Source organism: Cucurbita moschata, unplaced genomic scaffold (genome assembly GCF_002738365.1).
Source record: "Cucurbita moschata cultivar Rifu unplaced genomic scaffold, Cmos_1.0 Cmo_Scf00006, whole genome shotgun sequence".
NCBI classification, from domain to species: Eukaryota; Viridiplantae; Streptophyta; class Magnoliopsida; order Cucurbitales; family Cucurbitaceae; genus Cucurbita; species Cucurbita moschata.
This window is the reverse complement of record NW_019268522.1, coordinates 5,046,439-5,063,944: the sequence shown is the minus strand read 5'-3', so window position 1 is coordinate 5,063,944 and position 17,506 is coordinate 5,046,439. Positions and strand designations below refer to the sequence as shown.

At 38.7% G+C, this 17,506-nt stretch overlaps 1 protein-coding gene across 1 annotated transcript in view; it reads right to left on the bottom strand.

Annotated features, from left to right (window-relative positions):
- Positions 1–365: 365 nt before the first annotated feature.
- LOC111444469 overlaps positions 366–17,506 on the bottom strand; it is a 20,237-nt gene continuing 3,096 nt past the window's right edge. The window contains exon 3 of the mRNA XM_023082571.1: positions 366–653. Coding sequence (XP_022938339.1) covers positions 366–653 — 288 coding nt within the window. The remainder of the gene's footprint in view (positions 654–17,506) is intronic.

Here is a 17,506-nt window from a genome sequence, read left to right as displayed (position 1 = left end):
ACCCACAACGCTCATTGGATTAGCGCTACTATTGATTGCTTTTATGGATTTCGAATCGAAATTGGGGATGTCACATAACACCGATAAGCTCACCGTGAAAAGTGTTGGCTTTTCCTCTTCTGATTGGGCCACATGGGCCTTCTCCTTGATCTTGGGCTTGCTCCAGCAATCTTTACCAAGGTGCCCTTTCTTCTCGCAGTTCGAGCATCGGATTGGCCCGCCTCAGCCAACTCCTTCTTCTACTACCCTTCTTTCCCGTACGCGCGCCCGCGAGGTTTCCACTACCTCTTGCCGCTTTTGCCGCCTAAGTTGTTGCGGAGCTTCAAGCATGCAAGTCACTCCTCCTCGGTGAGAAGTAGACAACCCTACTTTTCAATAGCTGAAGTAGTATTCTTTTTCCTCTCCTCGACGTTGTGCAATCTTCTGGTCACCTCTTCCATCATTAGATCGTTCATGTCAAGCAATGTCTCGATCAAAATTGCGAGTTGCTCGCAGTGATCTGGGGCGACTTGTAGCATCTTCTTCACGATCTCCATCTCGCTGATGCTCCCATCAAGAGTGGTGATGTTGTTGGCAAGTCCCATTATCCGCATGGAAAAATTATCGACGGATTTGCCATCCTTGAAGAGGATCTCCGGGAACTCCTTCCGTAGCTGCTCGACATTGAACTTCCACAGTCGCTGTACACCAACCCAGTGGGATTTGATCCCCTCCTAGGCCGATTGCATGGTGTGTTTGGTGGAGAGAGACACCAACATCTTTGTAGGCACAGCCCATAGTATGGCTGCGAATTCCAGTCGATCCTCCCGTACTCGATCGCTTTTCCTTCCTCTGTCTCGACGATGTGCCAAAACCCTTGCGCTTGCAGGTTGACGTGCATCAACAAAGCCCACTCGTTGTAGTTGGACCTCGTCAGCATCGGTACTGCACAGAGGTAGTCGTCTCCTTAATCACGCGCTCGACGACAACTTGGCGTTCGTCTTAACGGTGTCGGCCTCTTGGTGGCGGTGACAAAGATGCTGGCGCTCCGCCGCAACATGGAGGAGTGCATGAGCCTTCCTGCTATGGACCCCACGACGTGTGCATCTTCGTGTTTTGGTGCATCTTCTTCTACAATGAACTTGGCACTAATACCACTTGTTGTCTTTTAACTGAGTAGCTCACCGCTGGTGAGAGCAGGAAGAAAATAACAAGAAGCGCAAGATAACTAAAAGCTTGGAAGATTCCACTACATTCGGGAATGTGCAGATCAGGGGCTCATCAAGATTGATTTCATCCGAAGAGAGAAACAACTTGGAGACATTTTCACCAAGTCTCTTGCTCGAGTAAAACTTAAGGAACTTTGCTCAAAGATCAGAGTAAAAATAATAAGGTAGATATACCATAGCTTTTAGGAGGAAATTGTTAGATAAAAGACTGTGATTTTTATCCTTATTTAGCACGTTTTTCCCGTTTGAATCTTGTTCTTAGGTCATCTGAATTTATGCATACACGTATAATGGTAGACCATATTTTGTACACCCAAAGCGTACTCTCTGACTGGCTCGAACCGTTCATTTAGGATGATAAAATGAAGTGGGGGACCTCCCTTTTTTATAATGGTGGCCCACCCGCCACTTCTCAGCTTTCGCAACGTGGCACAAAGTTTTGCTTCTTTTATTTTTTTTTAATTTTATTTTTTTTTCATTTATACATCATACACTTCAAGATGAAACTTTCGTCCTCAAAAGTGTCTTAATATTGGAATTACTGGGTACTTCTCCTTGATCTCTTCCCGATGTTTCCACATATTTTCTTTCGTTTCATAGTCGTGTAAAAATCATTTTCCTTGTACATGTTTTTTTTTCTATAAACCATAAGAAAAATAGATATGATTAATAAGAATGAGAGAATCACAACAAAATCAAAATTTAAAAGGTGTGGTCGAATGTTCGAACATCCAAATTCATCGTTAGTCGATATTGTTCGTTTTGTCCACTTTGGCACGTTATGTAATATCGTTTGCTTCATGGTTTTAAAACGCATCTTTAAGGAGAGATTTCCACCCTAATTTTTTCTATTTAACCTAAGACTGTTACTTCAGATTTAACCCGATATTTAATGCGAAATTACTTTAATGAACTCTTATTATAAATTCAACATTAACTTCGTGCCTCATTTATTACCTTGGGAATAAACAAATACAAAGAAAAAAATGAAAAACATTATTGAATTAAAAGCCATATACTAACCAATGACCTAATAATTATAAATACAACTTAACCTATACTAACCTATACTTTATTAAATGCAAATACAACTCAACTAATCTATACTAACTTTGAACGCCTTCTAAAAATTGAAACTAGGAGGAAAGAGTCTGAGCAAATCAACCAAAATTTGACCTTGAGCCGTCAGAAAATGTACTCTCTGACTGGCTCGAACCGTTCATTTAGGATGATAAAATGAAGTGGGGGACCTCCCTTTTTTATAGTGGAGGCCAACCCGCCACTTCTCAGCTTTAGCAATGTGGCACAAAATTTCGCTTATTTTATTTATTTTTTATTTTATTATTTTTTTTATTTTTCGTTCATACATCATACACGTCAAGATGAAACTTTCGTCCTCGAAAGTGTCTTAATATTGAAATTACTCGGGTACTTCTCCTTGATCTCTTCCCTCTGTTTCCATATAGTTTCTTTCGTTTCATAGTCTTGTAAAGATCATTTTCGTTGTACATGTTTTTTTTTCTTTCTTTCTTTATGAGCATCACAAATAATCTCTAATGATATTTTTTTACTAAAAAATGTTGTGACAACTAGTTGGTTTCATATTAGAAAGTAGCAATTGACCTTCATTCTTTTTTTTTTTTTTTTTCAGGAACATTGACCTGAGTTCTTTGCATATATCAGTTTTATGATATTAACCTTCGCATTTCCAATTATTATACATAATTTCTTTTCGTCCTAATTTGTTAAAACCTAAAATATTACTTAATTCTGAAAGGGTTTTGAGTACAGTGATACCCGAGTAAAAGAGAGTACATGAATGGACCAAGATTATATCCGATAAAGTGACCCAGAGTATAGATGACTAAGAAATGCTTAAAAAGAATTGAAACTTACTACCTATATCAACGAGATGCACTTTCCTTTTTGTTGGCTTAATCATAAGAACTTCGAGATTAAATGTGCTTTTCTTGGAGCAATTTTAGGTTGGAAGACCTCTTGAGAATTTTCGTAGCAAACATGTGAGTGAGGAAAAGACATGCTGGAAGGACTCATGTTTGTCTGTGGAGATAGTTTTCACTCTTAGAAGCGAGAAGTAAATAACCTTACAATATTGTTAGGGAAATATTAGGGCCATTGATGGCCAAATCCTGAGTTTGAAAGCTTGCACATGAGTAGATACAAGTACAAACTTCAAACTCAACCAAATTATCAACATCCAAAGAACTATAAATTCCCAAAAGATTCCTCCCCTTTTATTAGACTTAAATATGCAACATATTTAAGTCTATAAAGAAACCCGGCCACTCTCTCTAGAATTATTACATGTGAAAGCAAGCAAACATTAAAGAAAAAAAAAGTAGGTTTTGTGGGACCAAAATGAGTGAGGGTGATTTTACTTCATTTTTCCCAAGGGTGTATAAATTCAAACTTCCCCGAATGAAGATTTTTTTAAGTAAAATCCATCAGCAAATGCTGCCAAAATGCAGTTTTTAACGTTGCATCGTTCAGAAAGCCAATGCGAGTTCTCTGGCCAAAACACCTGAAACGAAGCATGTCCATTCAAACCGTTAAAATTGCACCAATACAAAGTCGTATGCCAAAAGTTCATTTCAAATCTCCAGTGGAATTGGGCTCGCTTGTCCAAAACCTGCTCGTTCAAATCGTCGTCTTTTGACTTTCAATGAGCAGTTAAAACTGAGTTTGTTTGATAATTGTAAATAGTCACTTGCCATTTGCCTTCTAGTAAATGCCAATCTTCCACTACAGCTGATGGAATGTCAATATAGAAACCTAGACCTATGTTCTCTTAATTGCCCTATGTCAACACTTCCTTATTGAATATATTATGTTTTAGATTGAGTGAAATAGTATTGCCTTCTAATGTGTTGTTTTTGAATGATAGATTGGGTTCTTAGCCAATTATTTGGCACTTGTCTTGTCTTGACCTTCACTTGGTTGGTTAGCCACCATTTCTATGTCGCCACCTTGTCTATTGACATGTGGGGGTCACACCCTACTGTCTTCATAATATGGTTGTCACACTCTCTTACTTAAACTAGTCATCATCCTTACTGACTTTCTCAGGCGCACAATCGTATTGTGGGTTGTGAAATTCTCTCCCACTTAATCTCGACATCATCTCGATGATAATTCAAACATCAAATTAGTTGCTACCTGAATCATTAGAAATAAATGTGCCTTAGAATGAATATGAAAACTGTGGAATACTTATGGGCTATTTCATTGATGAACCTTCTCTCGATCCTTGACACTCGCAACATAATCACAACAAACAACAATTGCTCAATGATATTGGGCTATCTAACTAGGGACCTAGCTCACCTTCTCTTAGACTTGGCTGGAGACTCACTAGAAAAATTGTGGAAAAACTAACATCAACATATCCTCACATGAGCGAGGGGAAACGCACCCTAAAAGTGGCCATCTTCACCTCAACAAACGTATTCTCTGAGTTGTACAAATTGGTGTACCCCTTGAGGTGGGACTTCCAAGCCAAATCACAACATTTTCTTATCATGGTCATATCTCTTACTGAAGCAAAGTCTAAAAGCTTTTAGCACAATCCTTTCACTTGTTGGCATTACTGATATGGTAACCTAGCTAGTTTGTAACGGCCCAAGCCCACTACTCGCAGATATTGTCCTCTTTTCCCTTTCGAGCTTTCCATCAAGGTTTTTAAAACGCGTTTGGACAGGCAACGAGCCACGTGTCAACCGACGATAAGGGAGGCACGTGCAGCTAGGCAAAGGACATGCATCGCTCGTTGGGTGGAGCAACACGTCGAGCACCAAGCGGAGTGACGCGGCTCCAACCAAAACATGACACGTGTCCCCTGCGAACCGAGTTGACCCGCGATCTGCCAACTAACCCAATCCGACCCATAACCCAACTGACATACGATCCAACTGAGCCAAACCATGATTTGAATCGTGAACCGAATCACCAACTGAACCATCCCAGTGAACCACGACTGCAGAATCCGACTCGCATGTGACACCCGCAACTAAACTTTGCTTGGGGCCGTGAGGTTTGTTTTACGTTCGTTCGACTTCTGTTTGCCCTATTTTCATCCCTATTTCATGTCTAATCATATTTTTATCCTTAGTTGGGTGGAAACGCTGGCGAAAGGGCACTGGTCAATCAAGTAAATCACCACCCAATATTTAGGAAGAAGTACTTGTAGGATTGCATGCATGCTAGTATATTTGCCTTAGATGGTAGCTTCCCATGAATGAGATTAGGCAGATTGATTGTTATGAGCGTATTATGTGAAAAATCGTGTGAGTTATCTGAGTGTTGCAATAATGCTTTAAACTTCTACTATACGTATGCATATGTTTAATTCATGTCGAAATTATGAACTCCTTGTGATGGATGACTTCACCTTGTTGAGCATGAATCCCGCGTTTCAAGTGCTTGATGGAGGCCATTTTCTCGTTGAGCATGCCTGTCTTATTTGCATTAATTATGTATGATGATGTTAGATGACGGTTGCATGCACACTTTATTATTTTTCATAACCCATTACTATGATAAGTCTAGGGATTTGTGGTTAGGAGTGACAAGTCACTCAGTTTAAACCCAATCTTCCACTAGGAAACTAACAGATTACCACAATGACGAAGTACCTTAGAAGTGTTCTTAGGTTGTTAGTTGTGTGAACGGTATCTATAGGTTTGTGGGAGAACCAGGGGTTCCTGATAAGTTCTCATTGCTCCCAGCTGTTTCGCATGGAAAATGTGTCCCCACATCGTATAGCCCGTTAGTTGCACGGGAATGGGTTGGGTGGAATCCCCCCAGAGCACTATTATGGGCTTAGAAGGTACTTGGCACAACCCTAGGCTAGATACCATGTAGTCTGAAATAGCCATGCAAAGGTACTTCGTGTATAAGAAACCCTTAGGTATCAAATGAAAGGATGGAGAACCAGTGAAGCCCCAAGGGACTAAGACCAGAACAAGATATCCTAGAGTCAACTAAGAGCCCGTGGAAATCTATTAAGTTCAGGATGCGATGAGAGCATACAAGTAGGTGGCTTACTAAGTATAATTTTTATACTCATCCCAGTTTTCCTATTTTCTTTTTTTTCAGGTGTTCGCTAGCTACTAGTCGAGGTGGAAGAACGTTTGAGAGTTGTGCAATCACAGATGAGGTCATTCCGGAGCGTCAGTCTAATTTTAGTCTTTTGGAGACTTTTGGAAATTTCCTTTATATTTATGTTTCTTTTTTTTTTTTATAAAATTTGTATATCCTTTGAAAATTTAATTTCTCCTTCTACGGTTTAATTTTATTCAATTTTCATTTTTTATTTTACTTTTCTTTTAATTTCTTCATTTTTATTTGTTTTTTCTTTCATCTTTTTTTTTTGTCACTAACTCATTTTGGAAGCCTCCAAAATTGGGTCATGACATAATTAAATTTAAGAACCCTCATAAGTATTCATTCCAAATAATTGCAACTCTGGGACATTTATTCTAGCAACATTATTAAAAAAAAAAAAAATAAGACCTTTAGATCTAAATATCTTAGAATCACTTCAAAGGAAAAGTAAGAATCATATTACTTTGTTGATTTAATATTTCAAGGCAAGAACACTTGTTTGAGATTCAAACCACTTCAGAAGCAAAATTGATCATAGAAAGCTTGAACGGTTCTAAGCATGCAGCCTAAACTATATAGAATTACAAACAAACTTAGCATTTGGCCAAAAGAAATCACGAAAGCTATTTTTACTACATTTTCAAGTCTCCCTTACAAAAACAACATACATGACTTTATTAACCTCAAATTAAAAACTTTTTACTATCGACCCAAATTTCGAGGCTTCGAAGTTTGTACCATGACTAAAAAGGTGAAGACAAAAGCAAATAAAATAAAAAATGAAAATCTAATAAAATTTAAATCGAGATAAAAGACAAAAACACCAAAACTAAATCTAAAACAAAATCCAATTATAAGAGGATGTTGTTCAAATTTATTACAAAAGGAAAAAATAGGTTTGGGATACAATTACAAAACGAAATAGAAAAAATTAATACAAAAATTAATTAATGCTCGAGAATGACCTCTTTGTGACCGCGTAGCTCCCGAACGCTCCCTACCTTGGTCAGTACCTAAAAAGAAAAGGGGAAACAGGTGAGTATAAAAATATAATGTATGCAACCTACTTGTAGGCTCTCATCACTTCCTTAATCCTAGTAAGTTGCCACGGGCTTTTCTTAGGACATAAGAAGCTTTTCCCTAACATCATCTACTTATGTAGTCCCCCGACCCCTTCAAGATGGGTTTTGACTTCCCATTATAGTGTCTTCTCATGTTGTTACTCGTGTAGTCCCTCGTCCCCTCCTAATTTAGGTTTACATCTACACCCAATAGCAATTCATCATGTCACCTACTCATGTTATCCATCGTCCCCTATCAAGGTGGGTTTACGGGTCTTCCCTCTTTTCTACACACAATAGTGTCCCTATCTATTTATGTAGTCCCTCATACCCTCTCAAGGCAAGTTTACTCTACATGGTAGTGGTCCTCATACTCTCTGCTTATGTATAGTCCATCCTTTCTCTCAAGACGGGTTTACATCTACACACAATAACAATTTATTATGTCACCTACTCATGTAGTCTCTCGTCCTTTGTTAAGATGGGTTTAGAGGTTATCCTCCGTTTCTACACACAATAGGGATCCTATCTACTTATGTAGTTTCTTGTCCCCTCTTAAGGTGGTTTTATGTCTACGTATGGTAGTAGTTCCTCATGTTACCCACTCATGTAGTCCATCGACCCCTCTCAAGGTGGATTTATGAGCCTTTGCCTATTTTTACTCACAGTATGTATTCTCAATTAGACAACTACTCGTGTAATCCCTAGTCTCTTTTCGAGCCTTGTTTACAAAGTTCACATCAAACTTGATTCGTTTCTATGCTCAATAGTAACCCAAGTGTCTTAGGAGTTTTGTTTAGCTAACATAATCATAATTAGATGTCATGGAGATTTACTAGGTTCTTAGGGTGTCTAGGTGGTTTAAATTCCATTTTTTTTTCTAGGATTTTAGAGTTAGCTCATCGGGTAAACGAAACTCTGGGTACACACAGGTCTAAACCTCTGACTACAATCCTGGGGTGCAAGGTCTACTGGAAATGTTTTGACCAGAGCCAACATGAATACCACACTAGCTGTACCGCTCTAATCTTAAATGAGTTCTCTCATGCATGCTTTGCTACAGAGATATTCTTATCGGTCACCTAAGCATGTATTCCATAATTTAAACTTCATTTTAATCATACCTGGGAGTTGATAAGGTCTATTGAATTCGTAGGGCTGTTAGGTGGCTTAATGTGGACTTTTAGAAATAAATATGTTTAGGGGCTTAAACAAAGATTTAGGAACCGAGTTTGATTGAATTGACTTGATAGGTCAAATGAACTCACAAACATATTTTAATGACCTAGATTGGTTGTTTTTTATTTCATTGAGCATGTTATGTAGTCATCTGAAGATACTTTCTAAATTGGTTCATTTATATGCACAATAAGATTAGAAAGTGACCCTTGATTATATTCAGCAGGCTTATAAGATTATATATAGTGTTGTGTTTGCACATTTGATTTTTGTGCTTGCTTATTTATGGTTGATACCTGAGATTAATATCCTATAAGATGTTTTTGTAACGACCCAAAATTTTCTACTTAATTTAAGGTCGCTACTGTATACATACCATAAACATTGAATGCGGAAGACTTCATTTAAATTCCATAAAACATAACCTTTAACTTAAAACACAACCATGGACTTACGTGTTTCGAAAACATCTTTAAAACGACACAACAAAAGACTCGAAATAAAATAAATAAGCGTTTAAGTTTAAAACATTCTATTCTATCCTAAGTCTAAGAAAATAAATGTCACTATCCTATGCATGTGCCATGATCTTGAGTTGCGATGCCGTCGTCAGCCGTACAGGAATGCCTTGCCTTAACCTGAAAAATGTAGTAGCACATGGCTTGAGTATTTAAAGAAATACTCAGTAAGTGACCCCCTTATTGGGGTTAAATGCAACAATCACATGCAATGAAATGATGGGACCTATCTTTCATTTCGTTTTGTTTCGTTTCATTTCATTTCGTTTCGTTTCGTTTTCCCTACGGTGTTATCCTAACAGGTAATCGTGGACGTGTACCATATACTCTACATGCAGCCCATATGTGCAAGTATGGGCTCACCAGCTAGTTCGCACACCGCTGGGCCACTGTCCCTAGCCGGTGGACATGCTTTGGGGGCCCACCGGAACCCGTTAAAACTAAAACCGTCACGGTAGAGCTATGCAGAGCATAACGATCGTTGTCCTGCCATTTGGATGTACGCATCCGTACCCTCGTGATGAGATAGGGGTATCCCCCCAAATGCATGATCACACAATATGCATGAGGTCCCACTAGTCCTACAGTCATCATTTAATGAACATAACCCCGTGTCACGTTTTCATGCTTACGTGTCATTCTCATTCTCATTTCGTTACATATCATACATATTCCTAGCGGGGTTATGTATCATGCAATTTTCCGTATTTATTGTCATACAATTCATTCAGTTACATTTCAATACTCATACAACAAGCCATAATCGTACAAGGGCCACACATCGTCACATGCATTCATATCACATTAACTAAGCAGCATAAATAACATACATTCACGTTCACATGATTTCGTACTTAAGCACCATAATCAAGCATACAATGTATCATATCATAACCAAGTCAATAACGTAAACACTTCATAGTCATATCGTTCTCTAACTTACCATAGCCTTAACGTTCTTATACCTATCACAAACATATCATTACGTGATGTTCCTTAGTCATATCGTCACAAGAACGTACTCTAATGCTATCATTCCATCAATCTATCACAAACCTATCCCTTTCTACCCATAACCTAACCGTATTCTTTCATCAATCTCTCTTATCCATAGCACTCCGGTATGTAACCTAACTCCAACGTCTCATGAACGTATCTTACTCCTATCGTTACATTTTGTTTTGTGCATCCTTCTCGTATCCTATCTCAAACATCTCCTAGAGCACATCGTACCATAATTATTATCATACAATCCACATATTATAACATAACATAACATATAGAAAGCATATCTATCCACAGACAATTCACACATATCAATATATATGACACGTGCCGAACCGCAGGGCACGTGTCAACATCAAATATAACCATGCCGATAGTAAGGTCACTTACCTGGCTAGCTTAAGTCGTTGTCACAAATATATCTTTAATGAAAGTTCGATTCCGTCCTTTGAAATCCGAGTCAACCGATATGAGTTCATGACATCAGTTTCAAGTTTGAACTCTATAAAATTATTTCTCTAATTTAGATTGGCCATCGTAAAATTATGATATTTTGTGTTAGACAAAATTTAAAGGAGCTCACTGCTAAATCCTGTTCAACAAATCTTTCTTTCCTTTTTATTTTTATTATTATTTTTCTTTTAAGTTAACAGGGTTCTGTATTTCTATCTCTATCTCATTTTTTTCTTATTTCCTTTGTCTTCTTTCTGATTTAGTTAACAATTATATTCTTAGCTTTTAATTTAATCGATTCATTTGGTTATATTCTTTTCTTATAATTCATATAAAATTACAACCTAAATCATTCCAACAATTCAGTAGATCTAAATCACTGCAATAGATCTAAAATATAATTGGTTTTGATTTCCTAAACTATAGAGAATTCTTTCCATTTAATCTATAATTCAAAACTAAATAATTGTAACCAAATTAATATTATTTAATAAAATAAAAGGAAGAGTTAACATACTGACCTCTTCAAATGACATATCTCCTCTGATGGAGCTAGTCTGCTTAAACCTTTTGTTTTCTTTTTCTATTTGTTTTTGTAGGAAGGAAGAATTCTAGGTAAATTTGCAGTTGTTTTTACAGGAAAGAGATTAGTGATTTGTTGCCAGATTTATTTATAGGGAAGGAGTGGTGAGAGATTGAAGGAAGGAGGAGGGATCGGTTACCAAATGTTTTTCTTCTTTTAATTTTTATTTATTTATTTATTATTTTATTATTTTAACTATTTTTTTTATAATTATTTTTATTTGTTTATTTGTTTATTTATTTTTGGGCTATTATAGTTTTGAACTAGAATAGGGTCATAGGACATGTGCTAGGCTCGAGTACAACATGATGAATTTTCATGAGTCGTTATAAGTCCTAAGTGATCGAGTAAAGTACTCAGTGACTTAAGAACACTCTTGACAATATTATGCAATATTAGGATTAGAGCCAAGACCACTTCCCTATCATTACTAGTGCCTCATTGGAGCTATTAGGGATACATAGCTAACTTCTGACGACGACATTGCAACTCGAGACCATGACACATGCATAGGGTAGTCGTATTTATTTTCTTAGACTTAGGCTAGAATAAGATGTTTTTAATTCAAACGTTTATTTATTTTGTTTAGTCTTTTGTTGTGTCGTTTTTTAAGATATTTTCTGTAACGACCCGAAATTTTCTACTTAATTTAAGGTCGCTACTGTACACGTATCATAAACATTAAATGCAGAAGACTTCATTTAAATTCTATAAAACATAACCTTTAACTTAAAACACAGCCATGGACTTACGTGTTTCGGAAATATCTTTAAAACGACACAACAAAAGACTAAATAAAATGAATAAGAGTTTAAGTTAAAAACATCCTAGTCTAGCCTAAGTCTAAGAAAATAAATACCACTATCCTATGCATGTGTCATGGTCTCGAGTTGCGATGTCGTCGTCATCCGTAAGGCCTGAAAAATGTAGTAGCACATGGCTTGAGTATTTAAAGAAATACTCAGTAAGTGACCCCCCTATTGGGGTTAAATGCAACAATCACATGCAATGAAATGATGGGACCTATCTTTCGTTTCCCCTATGGTGCTGTCCTAACGGGTAATTTTGGACGTGTACCATATACTCTACACACAGCCCATACGTGCGAGTATGGGCTCACCAACTAGTTCACACACCGCTGGGCCACTTTCCTTATCTGGTGGGCATACTCTGAGAGTCCCTTATGCCAGAACCCGTTAGAACTAGTAACCGTCACAACAGCGCTATGCAAAGCATAACAATCGTTTTCCTGTCATTGGATGTACGCGTCTGTACCCTCGTGATGGGTTAGAGTATCTCCCCAGATGCATGAACACACATAATGCATGAGGTCCCCATTACTTCTACATTTTCATTATCCTTTAATACAACCCCGCTAGCATTATGTACATATCATATCATTTTTCATATCGTTTCAGATATCGTTCATCATTCATATCATATCGTTTCTCATTCTTCATTTCTCAAATCATACATAATTCTAACAGGGTTATATTTCATGCTATTTATCGTAATTTCATGTCATTCATATCATGTTGTATACACACAATTTAAGAGACCTAACATAACGTTCTATGCTTTTAACATAACATTTCATCATATACACATCATATCATGACATATTGCATCACAATGTATCATATCATAAACAAGTCATAACGTAAACATTTCATAGTCATATCGTGTTCTAACTGATCATAGCCTTAACGTTCTTATACCTATCACAGACATATCATTACGTGAACCTAACCTAACATATGAGTGAGGGATATTTTACTTCATTTTTCTCAAGGGTGTATCAATTCAAACTTCCCCGAATGAAGATTTTTTAAGTAAAATCCATCATCAAATGCTGCCCAAATGCAGTTTTTAACATTTCATCGTTCAGAAAGCCAATGCGAGTTCTCTGGTCAAAACACCTGAAACGAAGCATGTCCATTCGAACTGTTAAAATTGCACCAATACCTATTCGTTCAAATCGTTGTCTTTTGACTTTCAATGAGCATTTAAAACTGAGTTTATTTGATAATTGTAAATAGTCACTTGCCATTTTCCTTCTGGTAAATGTCAATCTTCCACTATAGCTTGTCCGTTGGAACCTGCAAAACATGTGTTGATAATAATGCTTGATTCCAAAGCAAACAATAAGATAATACTGAAGCTAGTTAGAGTCTTCATTTTATTAAAATGCTCACATTTGTTTTGTTGATGTTTAATCATTTGGATTCGGTTCATTATATAGCAAAATAAAAATAAAAATAAATACCTATTTTGAAGAAGCTGTTAAAGCGGTTTGAGAAGTTGATTTATGTTTTGATGATTCCAGCTTGTAATTTTCTCGAACTATATGACAGTCTATTTTATGTGTTTCATACGTTCGTGAAAAATTGGATTGGCTGCTATGTGTAATGCTCCTTGATTATTACAATACAATAATGCTTGTTCGGACAGTGGAACTTTCAAGTCTTGAAGAATGTATCTTAACCAAGTTAACTCCAAACAAGTATTTGTCATAGCTCGATACTCGGCTTATGCTGATGATTTGGACACATTGATTTATTTTTTTAGACTTCCAAGGAATAACTAAATTTCCAAGGAAAATGCAGAACCCATAAATTGATCGTCTGGAAGTTCGACAACCACCCCAGTCTAAATTGCAATATGCTTGTAATCTTAAGTTGTTTTCAAATGGTAGTAGAAGTCCTTGACCAGGAGTACCTTTGATGTATCTAAGAACTCGAAAAGCTGCCTCCCAATGTGGTTTTCTTGGTTCATGCATAAATTGACTAAGCATACGAACTTAATACACTATGTCAGGCCTAGCAACGGATAAATATATTAATCTGCCAATCAACTGTCTGTATTTACTTGGATCATTCAACTTCTCTCCTTCTGTTAGAGAAAGTTTCAAATTTTGCTCCATAGGAAATCTTTCTGGACGTTCTCTTGTGAGACATGTGTCTTGAAAAATGTCTAGAGCATACTTCTTTTGAGAGAGAAATTTCTTTTCTAGACCTAGAAAATTCAATGCCTTGAAAATATTTCAAATTCCCTAAATCTTTGATAAGGAATTCCTCGAGTAAACTAGTCTTGAGATGTTGAATTTCTTTGAGATCATTGCCTATCAACAGAATATCATCCACATAGATGAGAGTTGCGGTGAAAGAAGTACCTTCACTCTTAATAAATAAAGAGTAATCTGCTTTGGACTGAGTGTAGCCTACATTTTGTGTATTGGTTAGAGAATATGGAGAACCAATTGCGAGAAGCCATTTTTAAACCATAAAGAGATTTATGGAGCCGACATACTGTATTCTCCCCCTGTCGGCGAATACCTGGTGGTAAAGACATATAGACTTCCTCGTCTAGATTACAATGGAGAAAGGCATTTTGAACATCCAACTGATGAGTGAACCATTTTCAAGCAGCGACTATAGTGAGTAGGCAACGAGGTGTAGTAAGTTTCGCTGTAGGAGAAAACGTCTCTTTGTAATCAACACCTTCAACTTGAGTGTATCCCTTTGCTACCAGTCGAGCTTTATAACGTTCAGTAGAACTATCAAAGTTGTGTTTAATCTTGTATACCCAATGACAGCCAATAGCTTTATGGCCAGGTGGTAGAGGAATGAGAGACCAAGTATGATTACGTTCCAAAGCTGCAATTTCATCATTCATACCCTGCTGCCATAATGGGTTGCCAACTGCCTCATCATAGGTTTTAGGTTCTGTCTGGGCTGTAATAAGAGCTAGAAAAGCATGTTGAGTAGGTGAAAAACGAGAGAATGAAAGGTAATCATGAAGGGGGTACTTGGTGCCAGTGTATTGACTTGAGCTAGAGGTTAAATGATTGGCTCAAGAAGACATCTCATTAACATTATAACAAGCTGGAGGCTGTTTGGTACAAGTAGAACGTCGGAGTGAAATTGATGTATCAGGTCGGATAAGATTAGAATTAGTGGGTGAATCTGGAGAAGGAATAGAAGGCGGAGGGTCGACGAAGTAGTAGGTGAAGGAATAGAAAGTGGGGGAGGACTAGAATGGATGTTTGAGTAGGATGAATCATGAAGTGGTAAAATGGGAGTTGAAGGAGCTAATGTCAAAGTTTGTGAAGCTGGTGAAAAGGAAAAATTATCGTCACAAAATTTAACATCACGACTGATAAATTTTTTTTTAGATTGCATGTGTAACAACCCTAAATTTCCACATATCTAGAGTCGCCACTAACGTCTCATGCTCATCTCTAATGCAGAATAAAAATCTAAGCATGCTCACCTTTATTAGCGGAAAAATTTAAAACTTCAGAATACATTAAAACATTGGAAAACACTGCCGGACTTACGTGTTTCAAACATCATGCTGGAGTTCAAAAGACAAAATAAAACGATTACAAATTAATTAATATAAATGAATGAAATGCAAACGCCCTATCCTAACCAAGACTAGGAATTTTAAATATGCAACTATCCTATGCACGCGCCACAGTCTCTGATCACGATGCCACCGTCAACCGTACATGGGAGCCTTGCCTTTACCTGAAAAACAATATGGCACACGACCTGAGTATTTCGAAGAAATACTCAGTAAGTGACCCCACTATAGGGGCCATGCTAATGCAAACACATGCAATCATTTATAGGGACCTATCTCTAATCATCTTAGGGGTGGCCTCCAGTCTCGGACAAATTGGATGTGTAGTACTTCCCTACACACGACTCACACGTGCGAGTGTGAGTCCCCAGGGCGCTCACACACCCCCTGGACCCTCTGGTCAAGCTAATCTGTAGCGACGTCCGGAGGTCAGCGGAACCCCATAGTGTCATGCGCCTCATGAACACCCTCATCTGTGTGCTTTCGCACCTATGCGCATTCGCGCTCATCATAAGGTGCGCGTCCGCACTCATCATCTCTAGGGGAAGTAGCCCTATGCTTATGAACATACAAAATGCATGAGGTCCCACTAAATCCATCGTAATGTCTCTTCTGACACAACCCTCTAGTCTCATCTCTTTGTTACCCTAGGTAACGCATACTCGTGGATATTTATATAAATATCATTTTCATGCTCTTAGGGTTGTGTCCTACGTCGATCTAACGACATGATGCAATATGGCACTCATCATCATCTAGCATGCTCAATATGGAAAACATCATCATATTAAGGTAAAAATCATGCAATCATCAAGCTCATCATAATGCCACAACGTGCGTCAAACATATCAAGCGTCACCCAACAAAATATGTATATACTGCACATATCATCAAGCATCATAATCCACACATCATCATAACTCATACAATTATTTAGCCTATCCTATAGTAAGGCCACTTACATGGTTGGCCTCGACCGAAGTACTCCCTAAATAGCTAAACGTAAGCTCCCGTTCCGTGAGAGCTGCTTCCTACTTCGCTGGGGTTTGTTTCCTATCACACCGTTCACCATTTTCCGTTAGTATTTCACAATTAATTTACCTAATTTAATAAATGTGAAATACGGCTCTAAAACGGCCTCGGATACCTTAATCGGGGCCGAAAACAGATCCGGGAGGGTCGAAACAGTGGAAACCGGGCTGAAAACAGGTGAGCCGAGCCGAACAGCCGCTGGAGCCGCCGGAGGAGCCGCCGGACCGTCACCGGAGGGAGCCCGAGCCGTTTGCGCCGAGCCGAGCCGAGGACTGCCGCGCCGCTGTGTGACACGTGGCAGCAGCAGAGAAAGCCACGTCGGGCGGTAGTGTCGGGTCGAAGCGCGGGTCGCAGTCCGGTTCGGGTCGTGGTTCGGGTCGCGGGCTGTGGAAGGCTACTGGGCCAAGGCTAAACGTTGGGCCTCGGTTTACTGGGCTGGGCCGCGAGTGTTTGGTTTGCAGGCCGGCTCAATTGGACCGTGGGTATAGTCTGGGTTGGTTCAACTGAACCGTAGCTTCTGGGCTGGTTTGAGGTTTGGGCCGCTGTAGTTGGGCTGGGCCGAAGGCAGAGGCCAAGGGGGGAAACGGGCTGGGTTTGAGGTTTGGGCCGCTGTAGTTGGGCTGGGCCGAAGGCAGAGGCCAAGGGGGGAAACGGGCTGGCTCTCCTGGGTTCTGGGTTCGGGTTGACCCGGGCCGAAGGCAGAGGCCAAGGGGGGAAACGGGCTGGCTCTCCTGGGTTCTGGGTTCGGGTTGACCCGGATCCGTGGATCTCGTCTTCCTTACCCGACTTTGGCCGATTTTCCGGCGAGTTTTCTCTCTCCTTCTCGCGGCGTTTTCGTGGCCGATTTCGGTCCTCTTCCTTCTCTTTTCCTCTTTGTTCGTCGTCCTTCTTTCCTTTTTGGGAGTTTTGCGGCCTAAAAGCTCCTAAAAGCCATAGATCTAAGAATCGATTAAGAAACCTAACTTTCCGACCTCG